We start from the raw sequence: 17,772 nt of genomic DNA, 5'->3' as shown, positions 1-17,772 counted from the left end.
TGACCCTTGAACAGGCAAGCACACGCCTCAAACGACCTCCGTGTTTCCCTCCCCTGCAACAACACGCACGCACGCACGCACATCCTGCCTGCCCCGGACCACACCAACATCCTGACCCCTCACGCTCGTTCGCTCGCACGCACTCACGCAAGGAATGTAACCAAGGTAGGTGCCACTGTGCTGACATCAAAATCCCAGACAACTTATGATATCATTTCAAATAATGCAAAAGACACAAAGTCAGGCGAGCGTACTCCCAAAGTGCCGCTCGCAAAAGATCACACAGACCAGTTGTGTTTATGTTGATAAAATAATTTAATATAAAAAAGATGACTGATGATCAATACTTTTAATTACAAAAAAAAGAAAAAGTAAAAAAAAAAAAAAGACAAACTTTCAAATGAGCCGTTTCTCGTCCAGCGTTTGTCACTTCCTGCCGAGATGGCCGAGGCCAAACGCGTTCCAGAGTCTTTTGTTTCCCAGCGGTTAACAAAATAAAAGTCTGCTTCGTTTTGAACACAAAAAAATGGCGGCGAACGTCCTTCGGGCCACGTTCTTATGAACCCCCCCCTCCCCTCCCCTCCCAGGGAAAAGAGAGGAAGTGAGACAAAGCAAACGTCACTCAGCAGACATACTTACGTATACCAGGAGGAGGCGCCGCTTTTTGCTCTCAACTTTCTGACCCAAAGTGTCGCCGCCCTCGCGCGTCAATCGACGTCCGTCCGCCCGCCCGCAATCAGACGGCGTCCGTCTGAGCGGCGGCGACCGGCTCGGCTAAAGTCACGCCCGCCTCTTCGCCGCGAGACAGCACGCGGGCCGCGCGCTCCGCCGCACCTGCGCCGCCGACGCACGCCTCCCACTGCAGCAGCTGTGGCGAGAAGGAGGGGAAAGTAGGAAGTACAGACACGACACGGGAGGGAGGGAGGGAAGGAGGGAGGGAGGGAAGGTTAGTAGGAAGGGAAACAGGACAGAGGGAAGACACAGGAGTGTGAAGTTCACAGGTGAACCCGATACGCTTAGGGGGCAGCCTAGCGAGCGGGATTTACATGTTTCCAGAGGTGAGCGCAGAGCGGAAGATTCTGGAGCGCTTGCTGGACCACACGACGAGCCTGCAAACAGCAAAGCACGGGCGAGGAAGGCCACAAAGTGGAGATGAGGACAGACAAACGCCGCCTCGTGGTTAGTTAGCACCGCCGCCACACGTGGAGGCAAGGCGGAGACTCGATTCTTTCCCATCGCCACCGAGACAAACGTTCCGGGCGAGAGAACGTCGGGGTAGCGTTAGCAATGTTAGCATCAGAGACTCGCGTGCGCCTCACCTCTGCTGGCTGACTTAGCTCTGCCTCCGCAGCGATGGCTCTGCGCAGAAACACACGCCATCAGTCGGGGGGGGGGGGGGGCGGGCGGATGCCCACGCACGCACGCGCACACGCGTCCAAGCTGTCCTTACATGTTCCAAGCGGGTAAACACTTAGGGGCGCTGTTGGTCAGCATTCTGGCCTGGAAGCGGACGTGCTCCAAGTTTCCCTCCGAACACTCGTGGCGCATCAACCTGCGCGCACATGGAGAGGCACAGTGTGTGTGTGTGTGTGCGCGCCAGCGCCAGGAGAGGCGAGGCGAAGTGAGGCGAGGCGGCCGTACCTGAGCGAAAGGCCAATGTTGGTGGGCATCATGTAATGGAGTCTTTCCAGGAGCGCCGCGTGCTGGGACTCGTCCACGCAGCCGAGGTAGAGCGCCACCACCTGAGGACAAACGGCGACACACGCCGGTGACGGAGGCCGCCGTCGGGTCGTCGGGCGCGTCGGAGACTTTCTTGCCTCGTTGTGGAAGCGGTAGGAAGTCCAGAAGTGGGTGGGGTCAAAGGGCACCTCCAGGCGGGCGGGCACGGTGCCCAGGCAGCGGAGGGTCAAGTCGGGCAAACGATGGGCGGCGTGCGCGCTGCAGAACTGAAGGTAGCTGCGGACACAAGCGAGCGGCGCTCATCCATTTTTGTGCCCGCCGTGCCTCGGCCGTCACGGGTCGGACGCCACTCACTCGGTCCACAGGCGGTGCAGCTGGTGGCGCGGCGCCGCGGCGGCCGAGCCCAGCGCCCTCTCGAAGGCGTCCAGCGCGTCCCCCGGAGAGCCGTGCAGCCAATGCCAGCGACTGCAAGCACCCACACGCAAACAGCTTGGAGCGACTCTTGCTTCTTGACAGAAGTTGTCCTTCCTCCTCCTGTTTCCTCGAAGCGGCCGCACGCTAACATCTGCGCCGCTAAACGCACGAGCGACTGTGGTGCGGACCGTACCAGTGAAGCAGGTGCAGGAAAGAGCGCTGTCGGAGGAGCCCGTCTTGTAGATCTTTCCTGACGACGGCCGACGCCCGCACGTCAACGGTGGGAAGGCCCAGGATGCTCCTGCGGACAAAGGCTAGCCGTTAGGATCCACCAACCCGTCGACGTATGCGTGAGCGAGCGAGCGAGCCAACGCACCGCAGGAGGTCGACGGGCGTCACTTGAGCGCACGGCTCCTCGCACAGAGACGGGACGAATTCTCGGAAGAGTGGCGCCACAGCGCTCTGCTCGCCCTGTCAACCAACACGTCACTTCTTGTTGAACTTGAAACCAAGCGACAGACCGAGCGAAAGAACGAACAGCCCGTGAGCCCACCTGAGCCATGAGGAAGCGACAGCAGTGGTAGAAGACCTCGGCGTTGCCGGGACACTCGGCCAACGCGCGACGCCACGACTCGGCGGCGCGCTCGGCGTTCCCCGAGCGCACGTGGAGCTCGCACAGGGCCTCGCGCAGGACGCATGACTCGGGACACGCCTCCAAGAGCGCCTCGCACAGCGACGCGCCCTCCTCCGACCTACACACAAGCGCCCCGTGAGCTCGCTCACGCGTGGCCGCGAGCTCCGACGTGACCTCTGACCGGCTCACCTGCCCAACAGCCTGTGCAGGAGCAGCAAGTTGGTGTGCAGCGGCAGGCACGCCGACGTCCTCTGGCTCGGCGACAGAGATTGCTCGCTACACTGACGGATGGCGTCTGGCAACGCGCAAAGCCACAACACGCGTTGGTTAGCGGGCCGCTCGTGTCGCCAGCTTTGCGCTTTTTACCTGTAAAAAGGCCGAGCAGCTGCCGGTGCGGCGTGGCCACGTCGGCGGCCGAGCGCCACGGTAGCAGGAAGCCTTCGGCGCTGACCAGCCGGGACGGGCCCGATTCGGACGGGTCGTACAGAGCGGCCGGAAGCCGGCCGAACTCCTTGAGGTGGATGTACGCCAACCAGGCCAGCGCGCGGTGCGGCGCCGCCAGGCTCCCGCCCACCGGCGATGGAGTGAGCGCAAAGGCGTCCTGAAAGTAGGCCGCACGTTTGGCGTCACACGGCAACATCAAACAAGAAAGCAAAGTACCTGGAAGATGGCGAGGGCGGCCTCCGAGCGGCCCGTGAAGACGTTCAAGTGGACGCGGTAGAGCAGCGCCTCCAGCAGCTGGAAGGAGCGCTCCTCCGACACGCCCCCGCACGCCTCGCCCAGCAGGGAGTTGAGCAGACGCTCGCACACGCCGTCCTTCGCCTCAAAGGTGCTCGCCAAGCTCAGGTACTGGACAAGTCGCACGCGGGTCACAAGCGTTTTGGGGAGGGGCAGGCGAGCCAGCCAGGGGAAGTTGTCACTCACGTTCCACCAGACGCGGCGGTGCGGCGCGTGCTCCACGGCCATCTGGCACATCTCCTCCACTTCGTCACGCCGTCCGCGGCGAGAGAAAAGGGTCAGGTAGTGCGTCCACACTTCGGGGTCGTCGCAGTTATTCTCCAGTGCGCGAGAAAGCGTGTTCAGGGCCGCCTCCAAGCACTCGGTGGGCGGCCTGCGGAAAGACTTTGTTCAACCGGTGGGTGGGGGCAAGCGGGCGGGCAGGCGCTCATGCGTCATACGTGTCGCCTTGGTGGAGGTATCGGAAAGCCAGCTTGATCCACAGCTGCGTGTCTCCGGGGTGGTCCAACACGCTGCTCTCCAGCTTGCAGATGTCGTCCGTGTCGCTGACAAAGTAACGTTTGTCCTCAGACGTCACCCGCGTGTCTAACCAGCACACGCCAACGTCTGCAAATGCACAGCGTCCGCGTGAGGACAGACGCACAGAGAGACGCACGCACGAGGACCCACCCGCGTTTGGGCACGTCTGCTCTCCTCTGGCGGAATCTTCTTCGCCGTCGCGTTCTTCGCAACGCTGACTCTGCGCCGCCGGCTTCCATTTCCTTTTGCCCTTCCAGGTGGTGAAGGGCGGTACTGCGCACAAAGCCAAGCATGAGGCTCCGCCTCCCGAGCGGCGACGGCGCGCGGCACTCACCGTGACGACAGCTCTCGTTGACTTTGCTGACCAGGAAGACGGCCTTCTGGTCCACCGCCATGCCGTCTTTGCTCGGGCCAAACAGCTTGCTCAGGTACTTTCCTGCAACACGTCACAACTCGTTTTCACAGCCGGCCAAGCCCCGAGTCACGTTTGTGCCGACGCCCACCTGTGGCGGCGCCGACTTGGCTGTCGGAACTGCTGTCCGAGCAGCCAATCAGAGACAAGTTGTAGGAGAGTACGTCCTGGAAGAGCAGGCTTCCCGTCAGCGTGCAGCTCCTCACGTGTTGCCTGCCGGAGGGAGGGAGCACAGGAGAAAGCCGTGCCATCACGTCACGGCGGCTTCGCCGTCCTCACCACGAGCAGTCGTCATCGTTGCAAGTTCCCGTCAGGTCGAAGCGGCAGAAGCGGCGTTTGGGCTGGATGGCGTTGCTGTAGGTGGCCGAGCTCAGGGACAACTTCTCCTTGGTTCTGTAGTACGGACTGAACCTGAATACGCCACAGATGAGCGGGCCGGCCGGCCGCACTGTCAGCCTGAGAGCTTCCTTCAAAAAGTCCCCTGTGTCCAAGTGGCACTTCCAAACTCACCTGTAAGACTTGAAGACCAGCAGAGGACTTCGGTACGGGCCAAAAGGAAGCGGGCGGGCGGGCCACGCCGCGCCTTTACTGGTCTCTGTGCACACGGGTGGCACCTGCGCGCAAACCAAAATCAAGAAAAGCCAAGACGGACGGAAAGCGACGAGCGTACCTTGGCACTTTTGGACACGTCTTGCTCCTCCGTGTGATGCAGCTCCCCCAGGGCGGCCAGCTCATCCACGAGCAGCTCTGCCAACCCGGGCTGTCCACACTGGCGCTTCCGGAGCGCTTCTAAGTCCAGACCGGTGGCGGCGGCGGCGCACGCCTCCGTGGCCACCTCCGGCACATTTTTGCCGGGCTTGGCCGAGGCGAGGCCTTTGGCGACTGGAGTGGAAGTCGTCTGCTCCAGGTTGGGTTTGGTGGAGTTGGAACATTGGAAAGAGCGGCGGCGAGGGCGAGGGGAGGCCGCGCCGGGCGGCGCCGCGTCCTCCGGGTCCCGCGTCTTCGGCTCGCTCGCCTCCGCCTCTGGATCCGGACCGTCGTCGCTATCCAGGACCAGTATGTCCTGGGTGAGGTCGTGCAGAGAGGGCTGAGGCGGGCCAGGGGAGCCCGGGAGACAAGCTTTGGTGTCGGGAAGCGCGGCGGGTTTGGGCCGCCGCTCGCTCGGCGCTTCGGACGGCGCCGCTTTGTTGCGCAAGGCCTGCGCCTCTTTCAGCTTCTGGATCCTCAGCGCGTATTGGGACTCCAGTCGCTGCAGACGCTGCTTCTGAGCCATCAGCGCTGCAAAGTGATTGGCGGCGTCCATCCGCTGAAGCTTCCTGGCCTGAGGCGGGGGACAACAAACAAACACAAAAAAACAAATCACTCCCTAGCCCTCCGCTTTACAATAATATTAGGCAGGACTGGGCCCGGTCCCGACCAGGACTCACCAGCGGCTTGGGGAAGGCTCCGCCTTTGCGTTTGGGTTCTCCTCCGGCAGCTCGCTGAGTCCAGAGCAGCTCCTGCTCCAAGCGGGCGGCCAGCGATTTTTTGATGGACACGCGGTGCTCCACACGCTGCACCTGAACATGCACGTCAGAAGTGAGAAAGAGGTGGCTGCGGCATCGACGGCACCAGATCGTGAGCTCACCTGCTCCTGGATCTTCTTGAGCAGAATTTTATTGGCCATCACGACCTTCTCAGAGGCCTGCATCTGCTCCCGGAGCCTGGCCACCTTGGACTCGGCCGCCTTGAGGGACTCGGACTTCTTGAGCTGCTGCTGCAGGAGGTTCTTGAGCAGCGCCTCGTCTCGCACCAGCAACTCCCTGGGCCGAGGGAGTCGGGTCCTTGGGTTAGGCCGGCGCAATTGCCGTGCCGCGGCGGGCGGCCTTAGGCGTCACCCCCCCCCCACACACACACACACACACCTTTGCTTCAACAGCTTCTGCTCGGCTTCGCTTACGAGCGCGGCGGCGGCGGCGGGATCAACGACGGTCGCCTGCCGGGCGTCGTGAGCGGACACCTTCTGTTTCTCCCTGCTGTCGGCCAAACGCAAAATACTAATTGTTGTATTTGGATTCCAAACATCTGCTGGTGACCACCGTAGCTTTGGCAAGAAAATACCTGGCCAACTCCTCCCTGAGGAAGCGGTACTCGGCCTTCTTGGCCTCCGGCAAGGCTTCGGGCGTCCGCAGCGGATTGTTCTCCTTCTCCGAGGTGGCCTCCGCTCCCTTGGACTTGTTGGCGTTGACCTCGGCCGTCCTTCGGGCTTCTTTGATCATGAACTCCAGGCCGCCGAACATGCCTTGCGGCTGCGCCCCGTCCAGGTCCGAGTCGCTGTCGTCCGACCCGTTGAGCGACACCACCACGGACTTGTGGCGCGGCAGCTGCGCACACGCAGGACACCACGTGACCGACGTCGTCTTTGTCACCATCATCCTCGCCGTCCGTCCTCTTACCACCAGGGTGGCTCTGGAAGCTCCTCGGGCAAACTTGTTTCCGCGGGGCGCCGTCATGGTGTTGAGGTTGACGGCGCTCAGGTTTCCTCTCCCGGGCTGCTGCTCCACGGGGGGCGGCGCGCTCGGGGAGGGGGGGCTGCTCCACAACGGCTCCTGTTGACAGGATGGTGTCATTGGCCAACATGACACGTTGGTGTCGTGACGGGTGGAGAGAAAGAAGGAAAGCAACCAGACCTCTGCGGTCACCACCCGCTTGTTGGCCATGGACATGAGACACGTCTCCCTGAGCAGCATCTCCTCCTCTTCTTCTTCGTCAGCCAACGGGAGATTGGGCGGGAGCGCCCGGTCGCCGGGCGGAAGAGGGAGGGGCGGCGGTGTGGGAGGGGCGCAGAAAGGCTGCGAGCAGACAAAGGAAGGTCAAAGGCGTGGTCACCCGACGTGACAGAGAGGAGCGAGCGTACTTACCGTCCCGTAAAGCTGCGTCGCGGGCAAAGAGGCGGCGGCGCCTTGGGCGGCCAAAGGAAGGCGTGCTGACCGACACACACGAGGAGGCAAAAATCAATCCAAGCATGGCTTCGGAGAACAAGCAAAGAAGACGTCTCGCGATGCTTTTGGATGGGCGCGACGACCTACCCGGGGAACCGGGCTCGCTGTCCGTCTCCATGGCGACCTCGTCGTAGTTATCGTACTGGTAGAGGTTTCCCGCGCTGTCTTGGCCCGCTCTGCCGGCCGACTTCCTCCCTTCGCCGTCTCTGGCCTGCAGGGCGGAGGGAGGCAGGCGCGCTCGAAAGAGGCCGGGGGGCGGAGTCGGGCGAGCGAGGGAGCGAACGGTCGTACCTTGGCGCAGCTGTGCGTCTTGCCGCCCACCAGCTTCATGAAGCGCTTGTACTGCTCGTCCTGGTTGGACAGGTCGCGGATGCGGCGGATTTCCTCCTCCCGTTTGTGCCGTTCGTCTTCCTCCCACTGGCGCTGAAGCTCCCGCGAGCGCAGCTGTCGCTTTCTCAGCGCCTGTCTGCCGGCCGAGGCTGCGGAGGACAACGGGGGTCGGCTCCAGCGTGGCCCTACGTGACGGGCCGGGCCCGCTCAGGCTTCTCACCTGATGCGCTGCTCTTCTTGGGCCTGCTTCGGTCAACGGGGGTTCTGGCGACGGGCTTGGCGGCGGCTTTGGGCCGCTCTCGGCTCCCCGGCTTGACCTTGTCTCGCTCCCGGTCCTGAGGCTTGGACCTGGGCCCGGTCCTGCCGTCGGGCTTGGTGCTTTCTCGGCTCCTCTTCATCACCTGCCGCTCCTTCTGCTGCCACTTCCTGCTGGCCGACTGCAGGGCCAGCAGACGCAGCTGCAGCTCCGACAGGTCCTCCTCCTCCACCTGACTGCCCAGCTGCAGGTACAAACGAACGCCACGACACCTCTTCTTCATCGATGACCCACCGGTGTGGCTCTTTCAACCGTCGCTTCCAATTGGCAGCTTACCTCATCGAGACAGATGAAGACGTCCTCGCTGGAGGCCGACGACTCCCTGCCGTCATCCTTGGCCTCCTCATTCTGACACGTGGGCGCCTCGTCCGCTTCCGCCGCCTTCTGCAGCGCCACCTTGGCAACTTGGCCGTCCGACGGCGCCGCTGCGAGAAGAACAAGGCTTCAAGCGGGGGCCGTCGAAACGGCTTGGGCCACTTCCTCACCGTCTTTCTCTTCTTGCTGCGGTCGGGCCTCCTCGACGCTCGTATCCAGACCGGCGGGCGTGAAAAGTTTCACGCGCAGAGGTTTGATGTTGAACGCTTGGAAACTCTTCTTGTTCTCCACCGGAACCTGCACAGACACTTGGGGAAGGACGAGGGCCTCCACGGGACGGCCCTCCGTCCGCTGGCCCGCGACGGCCTCTGCCGCTCGACCCTTGGCCTCCGTCCCCTGGACCGCCTCGGCCTCCAGCGCCCTGCTCTCCTCCTTGCGGATGCACTCCAGCTCCAGTTGGATCTGCTTGTACTTGGTAAGCAGGTCCTCGAAGGACTCGACGCCATCGCACTTGGCCTGACTAGGGAGCGCTCTTCTGGCCAGGTTTCTTCCAAACAGCTTCTCTGCGGTCAGGGGGTCAAGGAGGCGCTCGCTTATCTTCAAGTCAAAAGTTTGAATCTGACAAACTCGATGAAAACAAATCCCAAATACTGACAACATGCCATACTGACAAAAGAGTAACGATTGCGCTTATGGATTGCTCCATGTCGAAAGAGCGACAACTGGCCGAAAGTCTAGCGTGACTTTCCCGTCGACGTTGCGTGAGCAACGGCAGATATGGTTTCTCCTCGCTGTGTTTGCTGGTGTCAGCAGCAAAGTAACTGAGCGAGCCATGAAGGAAGGATACGTTTCCTGCCCGGAGACTCCTTGCGGCTGTTGACGTTCTCCCCTGGCCCATAACGAGCCATAGGGGGCCTGTGGCCGGCCCAGCCTTCTCGATTCCAAGGCCCTCGTCCGCCGTTGGGGACGCTTCGGTGTCTGAACCTCCACAGTGCGCCGTGGCTCCGTTCCCAGAAGCTGGGCCGCGGCACGGGCCCGCCGCCGCACATAGGATTGAGCCCCGGCGGCGGCCCCGGCGGAAGCGAAAGCGGGGGAGCAGCGTGAGGTCGGTCGGGCCCACTCGGCCCGCACTGCTGCCGGTGGTTCGAGGGTCCGTGGACGTCGTAGGGTACCATGTGGCGAAGATCTGGCGGCGGGTGGCGATGATCTGGCGGCGGGTGGCTCATGTAGGGCGGCCTCGGGCCTCGCGGAGGAACCGCTGCCGCGGCGCCGCCGGGCCTGCTGCCGCCGCCGCCGCTCCCATCCCCCCGCCGGGCGGTGGAGCGCTCTTCACTGTCGTCGTCGCAGATTTCTCCGTCTTCCAGCTCGACGTCGAGCGTCGGCACCTGAGCCGCCGCCGACTCTAAATTCATGTCGGGAAAGTGACAAGTTGCCAATCGCCGTCTTGAAGTCGTCTAGGGCATTGTGGCACTTGGCGTTTCTTGTCCTGCTGCGAGACAAGTCAAGTCTCGTTTGCTCAAGTCCCGTTAGATCGCGCGAGACCAGCGACTTCCTTCTTCTTTCAATGAACTGGCGGATTACGTCTCTTGGGTACATACCGCCACCTACTGTACAGGAAATTCAAAAGGACTTGACAGGAAAGGCCATGCTACCCTAGGAAATGGGAGAAAGTGAAGAGACTCCGCCCCCGCCAACTCGAGCCGTCATAAAATAAACAAAAACTCCACAACGCAATTAGTCCTCCCTGGTTCTTGTCATATTTTTTAGTGATCTATCCAAGTCCCTCAAATATTCAGTGGGGTGCATATCAAACGATGAACACTGAAGAGAACCTATGTTTGGATTTTAAAACATTTGTTTTGAAGCTCATGATCATGCTTCGATTCCACACCGTTCAATTTGGCACGATGACGGCTTGTATGGGAAACGAAGCTCACTTTCAAATGTTACTGCTGCCAGTGGGCAAACGTGCGGAATAAAACATACAAGCTCACTTTCACAATGTCATTTATTTTTCTCAGTATAACAAAAAAAGGTCGTATTTACATGGAAGAAGATGAACGAGTGGCCAGCGTTATACTGGTGGCGTTCGCCACCATCTTGTGGTAGTCGGCCAGTTTGTCCGCAAGTCGCTCGTAAAGCTGAAACGGCAGCGACACGTCAACAAGCGCCGCTTACGCGCAGTGAGGCAGCGGGAAACTCACGCCTTGGTTGCTCCTCGTGTCCTTGAGTGCCGTCATCAGCTGATCGATGGCCGTGTACGGCAGCCATACGCTCGGATTGCGCGCCGACAGCGGCGTCTGAGCGGTAAAAACAACATTTGGCCAGTGTCCCAAAGTGTCCGTGGAAAATGTGCGTGTGTGAGACCTTGATGCCAAAGTATTGGTGTCCGCGTCCCAGCAGAGCGTCCACGTACTCAATCACCAGTTCGGCCGCTTTGTCCAGCAGGTCAAAGTTCAAAAAGACACGCAGCAATGCTGCAGCATCCACCTCCTGGAGGGAACCCATGTGACACACACGGACAAGGATAACGTGGAATCGCTGTTCATTGTGCCGACGACATGCAAACGTTGTGTGAGAGGCGGGCGCACTTTGTAGGACTTGACCAGCCAATCGGGTGGCGGCACGCCGTGCGACAGCAGCTTGACCAGAACTTGGCGGTGGTGAAGGCCGTTGGATGACGGGCACTCCGAAAGGAACCAGGAGAGGAGGCGCCATGCCTCGTCTACGGCACTAAAAAGCCAAAAAAACAAAAACAAAACACGGTGTGAAGTCGTCAGTGGGAATTCGCCGGCGGAAAGTCGAAGCGTCACCACCGAACCTGGACTCTTTGGTGTTGACCACGGACGAGAGCTGATTGGCGGCCAACCACAGCCAGGCCTCGTTTTGAGCCTCCTCGCCACCAAACTGAAGCTTGATGCACCTGACGAGTGCATTTCACATTTCCTGAGTAGACGTGTCAATTCTCATTCTCAGCACAACGGGGCTCACCTGAAGGTCAGCGCGTCAAAGAGCGGCGCCAGCGGTAGCTTAAAGACGTCGCACAGCTGCCGGGCGCACATGAAGAGCCCGGCGTCCAGCAGGAGGCGCACCAGTTCGTGCGGACCGGCGCCACCTGAACACAAGGGGGCGCAAGCGAGCGTAGCGTTTTAAGAACTGCGGCCAGCACGACGACGAGGATGAGCATCAAGGTGACGCGTACCTGCGACGGTGGCCGCCTGCGGCTGATGTTGCGCCAGTGTCAGTCGACAGGTGGCAATCATAAATTCTTTCTCCAGGTCGCGCAGCTCCAAAATCTCCACTTGACGCTTGACTGGGGGGCTCACGATGTCCCCGTCCGAGTTTCGTTTGGGTGACGCGCCCGGACGCTCAGACTGGAAGAAAAAAAGAAAGAAATCAGCCACGCTCACACACCAGTGTGCCACGTATGCGCGCGCTTGCTTACCTCCGGGACGGGCAGAACCATCCACGCGTACTCGGGCCGGATGAGGCGCAGACAGTTGATGGCGGCCAGGAAGCAGTTGACCTGTTTCTTCAGCCCCCGCAGCGAACACACCTCGCGACCCAAACGCATGGCCAGCTCCAGCATCACCGTGCCCGCTACATGCAAAATGGGACTGAGTGGGCGGGCGGGCGTGCGTGCGTGAGAACATTTCACAGCGCTTTGCACCTTTACCTTTCCTGTAGTTGTGTCTGTTGATGTGAAAGGCGTAGAGGAGTTCGTAGTAGTTGTGCGTGAGAAGGTCGACGCCTCTCGCCCGCGATTCGATGATTGCGACCACCTGACCCGACAAAGGGACGGATGAGTGAGGAGAGGGCGCGGCTAATGCCCGCTTGACCGCCGAGCTGGATTCTCATCCAATCGTCCGTCACCTCATCGTGCAGGTTGACGTAGGAGAAGTGGACCAGGTCGTGCAGCTGAGCTCGCTCGCACAGAACCACCACCAGCTGACGGAGACAGTCCAGCTGCCTACACGACAAACACGCACACACGCTAACACGCGTGCCCGCCCGGGTGCAACACACTCGTGCGTACTCACATGCTGGAGTCCGGGTTCTGGATCAAAGCCTCGTAAGCTTCGTTGTTGTGTCCCAGGTCCAAATGATGCTTGAAGATTCTGGTCCACAAGGCCGCCTGTACACAAAAGCGGGTTGGCTTTTTGAGTCCTGGGAGGACCTCAGGATGGCGTCCGTTCTGGGGGTCACCTGGCTGCTGACATCGTAGACGGCCTCGGCTAACGCTAAGGTGGCTAACTGGATCACAAGTTCTGGTAACCCGACGTCCTCCAGCAGACGCAGCACCTGAAACAAACACAGCGTTCGTTTTTGCAACATTAGTTTTAGCATTTTGGAAGTGGCAGCGTCTGCTAGCATTAGCGCAAACCTTGTTATAGTAGCGCAAGGTGGGCGAGCAGGCGGCGACCTGCTCGTCCTCCACGCCCGACAATTTGATGAGAAAGTCTTCCTTCTCCACCTCGGAGGCGGCTTCCTGGAAGCACCGCAAGGCCTGTTGGGAAGCCGGCACGCGGTCACGTGACGCGCCAAACCCCTCGAGGAGCTGGCGCGGGCGTGCGCGCTCACCTTGTGACCCTCGCCGTCGGCAAGGTAGCATTGAGCTAACATGAAGCGGGAGGAGCCGACGTTCACTTGACACCAGGAACCAATCAGTCGCACGTAGTCCTGCGCACACAATAGAAAGCTGAGGGCTTCCCGCCGCTTTGGCAATCAAGTCCAAACATTCGAGGCCGGCCCCAATTCACAAGCAACGCGATGGCGAATGGGTACTGACCTGCAGCTGAGTGTACTGACAGTTGGCCATCAGGCATTCGGGGAAGTGGAAGGTGGAATTGCTGGCCCAGCTACCACGCGGTGCTTCAGTCAGGGCAACAACAACACAATGCATGATTCAACACCATCGTCACGGGAACGGCGGCAAGGATACAGCAGCTGAGCCAGCGCCTGCAGGACGATGGCCATGGAGTCGTTCCAGGTGACGGCGACGCCGTCTGCCATCCGGGAGAAGAGTTGTCGGATGGCCAGCTTGCGGCCGCAACTCTGGTAGAACATCTCCACCGCCGACTGGTGGCTGGCCGCTGCGGACACGCACCCGCACCTCAACTTCACCGAGCGGCTCTCTCGCGCATTCAAAGACAGGACGCAATTTCTCAAACAACCTGCAGCGCTGCCGGTGAGCACGGGGGCGTCGCTGAGGTGTAAGGCGCTGAGGTGCTGCAGGTTGGCGTCTCTGGAGAAAGACGGCGGGGGGGGGGGGTGTCAAAGGTCACGAGCCGAAGCAGCGGACAATTCACTGCGCGCGCGCACACTCACACGGCGTCGTCGGCGACCTGCACGCCGACGCTCCGACTGAAGTGCTTGAGCACGAAATAGGACGACAATAGCTGAGACGCCAGCGGGATCAATTCGTGTTGGATCCGGAGTAACTGAGACGCTCCGCCTGGCAACACCTGAGGCACAAAATCTTTCAGCGGCGTGTGCACAACACACATGCGCTTGAACTGAGGGGAGACGTACGTGTTCCCCGAGCCGCAGGCAGAGTTTGAGGAGGAGCAGCACGTCCCTGCAGAGGAGCGTTCGCGTGGCGCTCACGTGACTCAGCGCTTGACACATCAAGGCCACGGCGGTGGCGCTGGAGTACAGCTGAGAGGCGCTCACACGCACGCTCATGCTCTCGCCTAAAACGCAGACACGCACGAGCGTCAACTAAAGACCAAACGTTTAGCCGATACGTTCCTCGAGCACAAGACCGCACCCGGTAAAAGCGGACCATCTCCAAAGTCCAGGTCCGTCTCTAGATCCACCTCTTTGAGAAGACCCCACACGGCCGCCGTCAGGTTGCAAACATCTTGCAGCTTGTTCTGGATGTCCTCGATCATACTTTGAGCGCACAATACGACCACGTGACATCAACGCACGGCGGTGCGTCCGCGAGCGTACGCGAGACATACTTGTCCTGCGCCAGCATTTTGTCCAGGACCAGTTTGGCGCTCCTCTCCGGCGACTGGGCGTGTTGGAGCGCGCTCTCCATGTCGTGGGCCATCTCCGAGGACACGCCGTCCCTCAGCACACGCAAACACGACATCAGCGCGGCCTTGTCCGCCTCTGAACACACAAACGCACTTGTCGACCACACCGACGCGCATCCTGCGGGCGGGAGCTCGGCGTTTACCGTCGGCGAAAGGCACATCGTCTTCAGTCGGGAGTTGGTCGTCGGAGGACAGGTAGAGCTGGTCAATGGCGAAACAAGGCAGCAGGAAGGAAAGGAAACCCTAAAAGAGGCAAGCCAGTCTTAACGAGGAAAGCCTGCCCAGAAGAGGCGGCTGCGGCATCCCGTACCTTCTTGAGCAGGCACGCCATGTGACTGTGAGGACTGACGCTGATGGCGAGCGGCGTGGCCAGAACCTCCTGGTACTGAAGACAGCACGCGTAAAACTTGGACCAGAATTCCACCTGAAGGTGGCGATATTCGTCCTGGGAGAACTCAAACTCCGTCACGCTGCTCTGGAGCTTGAACAGACCAAGACAAACATTCAGAAGGCGGCTGGCTGGCTGGCTAGCTCACTTGACGCTCCGGTGATCACCTTGTTCTCCACGGCCAGCGTGACTTCCTTCCTCAGTCCTTCCCACGAGACGTCGGGGAGGACGTCCGCGCCTCGCCGGAAGATCTGAAGGAGGCGACCGCTCGAGTCAAGACGGAGCGTCGCCGCGACAAACATTTGTTCCGTTGCCAAGCGACAGCCGCTCACCTGCAGGGCTTTGACGATGGCCGCCGCCGTGAAGCGATGCGGCGAGAAGATGACGTCCAAGTAGGTCTCCTGTCAATCATCACACAGGCGCTCAGACATCGTTGGGAATATACGGCGCCGCCCGACTGATCGACGGACGGCTTACTCTGGGGTCCTGATCCACGCCGACGAGGACCTCCTCCTCCGGGCGAGGCTGAACGAAGACCTGATTCCACTGACCTGACACGTTCCTGACGGACGACAAGGTGCTCGTTTTTCTTTTTACAGACAGCGAGGGACTACAAACTAAGGAAGTTTTGCTTTCGACCGACTGTTCAAAGTTGATGCATTTGACGACGGCGTTGTCGTCGTCGTCCAGCCACAGGGCCCAAATGTCGGTGGAGGTCAGCACAAAGTCTACCAGCGTCTCCTGCTGCCAAACATTGCAGGCGTTGTCGGTTGAGCGTCGGAAGGCGCCCGCTCCCGAGTACGTCGATGGAACTCACCTGAGTGCAGAAGAGCAAGGAGATGCGCTCCACGCTGTAGCGGTTGGTGTCGGCCGGCAGCAGCTGCAGTACCACAAACTGCCGTCTGCGGGGCACCGCCAGGTACACGGCCAGGCACAGGCCCGAGGCCGAGCAAGAGGTCAGGCGCAGGCGGTGGCCCGCGCCCGACCACCGCCCGCCGCCCTTCCACGCCACCGGCATGTACTCCAACATGTCCGCCTCCAGCACACACGTCTGATCCTGAACAAAGAAATGCGGCGGACGGCTGACTTAGCAACCGGCTCATCCCCCGCCGCCGGCCGCAAACGCACGGCATCGACTGGCTCACCCTAAGAGACCACATGCGCAGTTTGTGGTCCAGGCACACAGCCAAGACCAGCGAGTCGTCGTCCAGCTCTCGCACCGCCAAGCTCGCCGCCTCGTCACTCTGCTCGCCGCGCATGGCGCTCGGGATCCACCCCGACAGACGCCGCATCACCCAACTCGTCTTCAGCTCCGACACAAAGCACTCGCCTGCGGCCACGCGCACGCCCAGGTATAAAGACATACGCACGGGAGAGACGACAGACAGACGAGGCCCACCTTGCCGCGCCTTGGCGGGCTGCGTGACGACCACCACGCCCCCCGCAGGTGAGGCCAAGGCGTAGTTGGCGTCTCCGTGCTGCGTGAGCCACACGGCGCTCACCCCTGCGGCACCGCCGGCGGGGGTGAGCGCGGCGGGGATGGCGGCGCTGCGGCAGGAGTCTTCCAAGTTCAGCTTGATCACGTCCGTCAGCACCGACTGCATGTGGAGCTCAGTCACCGCCTCCTGAACACCACGGACGCACGTTTACAAGTCGGACCTGGGCGGGGGAGACGTTCTTTTTACTTACGTTGCGATACACGGGCTTGGGGTGCGGCAGCAGCATTCTATGGACGCTCTGATTGGTGGCGACCAGGAGCACCACGTTGTTGAGGGTCTCGACCACGGCCACGCCCCCTGGCACCACCTGGCAGTTGGCGAAGCGCAGCCGCACGCCGTTGTTTAACAGGTTGCCGTCCAATGAGTGCTCCACCAGCTGCACCGCGTCGCCCGACGTGCTCCTGGCCGACAAACGGAAAGGTCAAAGGGGAAACGTCGCCAGCAATGTAAAAGAACAATCTTCACGCTCTTGCCGGTAGTGATAAGAAGAAGAAGAAGGCGAGTTGTCACTGACCATGAGATGAATCTGTTGCTGGTGATGGAGTGCACTTTGTCGCCGCCGTCGGCATAGTGGAAGGCTCCGGCTGCATCTGGAAATTTCACGGCTCCTGCGGGAGGCGCTGAAGCTGCACACGCCACACAAATGAGAAAGGAAATCTCACTTGACTCATCCAGTCAAGTAAATGTGCCAAGTACGGTCAAAACCTGGTCTTCAAATGTTTGTATGCATTAATTTCTTCCTTACTTTCTATGCTTCTTTCCTTCTCCCACCCACGGACAGTAAACAAACAAAGTGGCCCCCCGGAAGGTCAAGTGTCATTTACGCGAAGAGATGTTCGACAACCGCTATGGAAAGCCATTTGGAATATAGATGGATGTGGTTTTTATTAGTGACGGAAACGTGCTCCGCCATAAAAAGTCAACACATCTTGTGGAAACATGCTTTGAGACTCGTAATATAAATTTGTTATGTGTATTTCTTTGCTATCGGGAATGGCTTTCCATAATAGAGGAACGATTGAAATTCATAGAAGGCGCGCGCAGAATGCTAAAGGAAGCTAGCTGTTGTTAGCATATGCGGTCAGTGTAAGGTTCGTGTCTAGCACTTTGCAAAGTGTTGGAAACTTCCAATGAGGCACAGTGCAGGCATGCGTTGATTTGACTTTACCAAACTTGATTTCGACTTCTCGGAACCGCTGGACGGCTTCCCGCTCAAATGCGCACACCTCAATGAAGCTTCTACCCAGCGTGGCCGCCATGTTGGCCTCGTGGGTGTGTGACGTCACGACCGGAATTTGCGCGCGGCTTGCCGTTGGTGCTTTTAAAGAGACAGCGCCAACGCGTTCGAATCTTGAATTTAGTTTGCTTTTTGAGCTTTAATTTATAAAAGGCGGTATGTAATACTGATTCAAAATGATCATTACATCCAATGTTGGTAAATGTTAAAACTCCTATTTAGGCTACGCTTTCCAAACTCCAAAGTTCCCCTTTAACCAAGCATG

At 60.0% G+C, this 17,772-nt stretch overlaps 2 protein-coding genes across 7 annotated transcripts; both read right to left on the bottom strand.

The window, feature by feature from the left end:
* Window positions 1–272: 272 nt before the first annotated feature.
* Window positions 273–9,861, bottom strand: zfc3h1 (zinc finger C3H1-type containing). Of its 4 annotated transcripts, XM_085915005.1 has the most exons (34): window positions 9,187–9,861; window positions 8,510–8,902; window positions 8,301–8,449; window positions 7,929–8,208; window positions 7,670–7,857; window positions 7,466–7,589; window positions 7,298–7,362; window positions 7,067–7,228; window positions 6,833–6,985; window positions 6,498–6,760; window positions 6,302–6,412; window positions 6,025–6,199; window positions 5,825–5,956; window positions 5,068–5,718; window positions 4,908–5,011; window positions 4,677–4,808; window positions 4,489–4,610; window positions 4,320–4,421; window positions 4,136–4,258; window positions 3,907–4,072; window positions 3,653–3,839; window positions 3,389–3,577; window positions 3,095–3,329; window positions 2,918–3,023; window positions 2,648–2,846; window positions 2,471–2,565; window positions 2,288–2,395; window positions 2,035–2,145; window positions 1,818–1,956; window positions 1,642–1,742; window positions 1,451–1,552; window positions 1,320–1,359; window positions 1,047–1,109; window positions 274–868 (listed from the first exon to the last, which is right to left on the bottom strand). In XM_085915005.1, the coding sequence occupies exons 1-34, from the start codon at window positions 9,749–9,751 to the stop codon at window positions 737–739; spliced, it is 5,967 nt and encodes a 1,988-aa protein (XP_085771131.1). In that variant the 5' UTR covers window positions 9,752–9,861; the 3' UTR covers window positions 274–736. The 4 variants fall into 4 exon arrangements, 3 of the variants coding, with proteins under 3 accessions (XP_085771130.1, XP_085771131.1, XP_085771129.1); XM_085915004.1 differs by having other exon boundaries at window positions 273–868; window positions 3,907–4,258; XM_085915003.1 differs by having other exon boundaries at window positions 1,642–1,956.
* Window positions 9,862–10,335: 474 nt separating this feature from the next.
* Window positions 10,336–17,556, bottom strand: nup160 (nucleoporin 160). 3 transcript variants are annotated; one of them, XM_085915309.1, is made up of 33 exons: window positions 17,439–17,556; window positions 16,785–16,896; window positions 16,461–16,671; window positions 16,171–16,396; window positions 15,917–16,101; window positions 15,589–15,828; window positions 15,415–15,515; window positions 15,249–15,333; window positions 15,104–15,172; window positions 14,939–15,022; window positions 14,694–14,864; window positions 14,527–14,626; window positions 14,306–14,459; window positions 14,110–14,234; window positions 13,872–14,032; window positions 13,668–13,804; window positions 13,514–13,584; window positions 13,282–13,432; window positions 13,129–13,198; window positions 12,921–13,019; window positions 12,724–12,846; window positions 12,546–12,641; window positions 12,380–12,474; window positions 12,213–12,309; window positions 12,016–12,121; window positions 11,785–11,939; window positions 11,542–11,713; window positions 11,331–11,454; window positions 11,161–11,262; window positions 10,931–11,072; window positions 10,707–10,832; window positions 10,544–10,639; window positions 10,336–10,480 (listed from the first exon to the last, which is right to left on the bottom strand). In XM_085915309.1, exons 1-33 carry the CDS (start codon window positions 17,527–17,529, stop codon window positions 10,382–10,384), a joined length of 4,176 nt encoding a protein of 1,391 aa, XP_085771435.1. In that variant the 5' UTR covers window positions 17,530–17,556; the 3' UTR covers window positions 10,336–10,381. The 3 variants fall into 3 exon arrangements, with proteins under 3 accessions (XP_085771435.1, XP_085771436.1, XP_085771434.1); XM_085915310.1 differs by having other exon boundaries at window positions 15,415–15,512; XM_085915308.1 differs by having other exon boundaries at window positions 15,415–15,512; window positions 15,917–16,396.
* Window positions 17,557–17,772: the final 216 nt, after the last annotated feature.

The sequence above is a fragment of the Syngnathus leptorhynchus genome, chromosome 6 (assembly GCF_054491065.1).
Source record: "Syngnathus leptorhynchus isolate UIUO chromosome 6, UIUO_Slep, whole genome shotgun sequence".
Taxonomy (NCBI): Eukaryota; Metazoa; Chordata; class Actinopteri; order Syngnathiformes; family Syngnathidae; genus Syngnathus; species Syngnathus leptorhynchus.
This window is presented reverse-complemented; position numbering and strand designations above follow the sequence as displayed.

Bases quoted from the DNA above. Each gene is read 5' to 3' on its own strand.
- zfc3h1 (XM_085915003.1), bottom strand. From the start codon at position 9,751: ATGAATTTAGAGTCGGCGGCGGCTCAGGTGCCGACGCTCGACGTCGAG. The intron at 2,566-2,647 runs GTGGGCTCACGG...GTTGGTTGACAG, and splicing joins GTCGCTTCCTCATGGCTCAG to GGCGAGCAGAGCGCTGTGGC. The intron at 869-1,046 runs GTAAATCCCGCT...TTCTCGCCACAG, and splicing joins GCGCTCACCTCTGGAAACAT to CTGCTGCAGTGGGAGGCGTG.
- nup160 (XM_085915308.1), bottom strand. From the start codon at position 17,529: ATGGCGGCCACGCTGGGTAGAAGCTTCATTGAGGTGTGCGCATTTGAG. The intron at 13,199-13,281 runs GTATCCTTGCCG...ACCGCGTGGTAG, and splicing joins CAGGCGCTGGCTCAGCTGCT to CTGGGCCAGCAATTCCACCT. The intron at 10,481-10,543 runs GTGAGTTTCCCG...CTGCCGTTTCAG, and splicing joins ACACGAGGAGCAACCAAGGC to CTTTACGAGCGACTTGCGGA.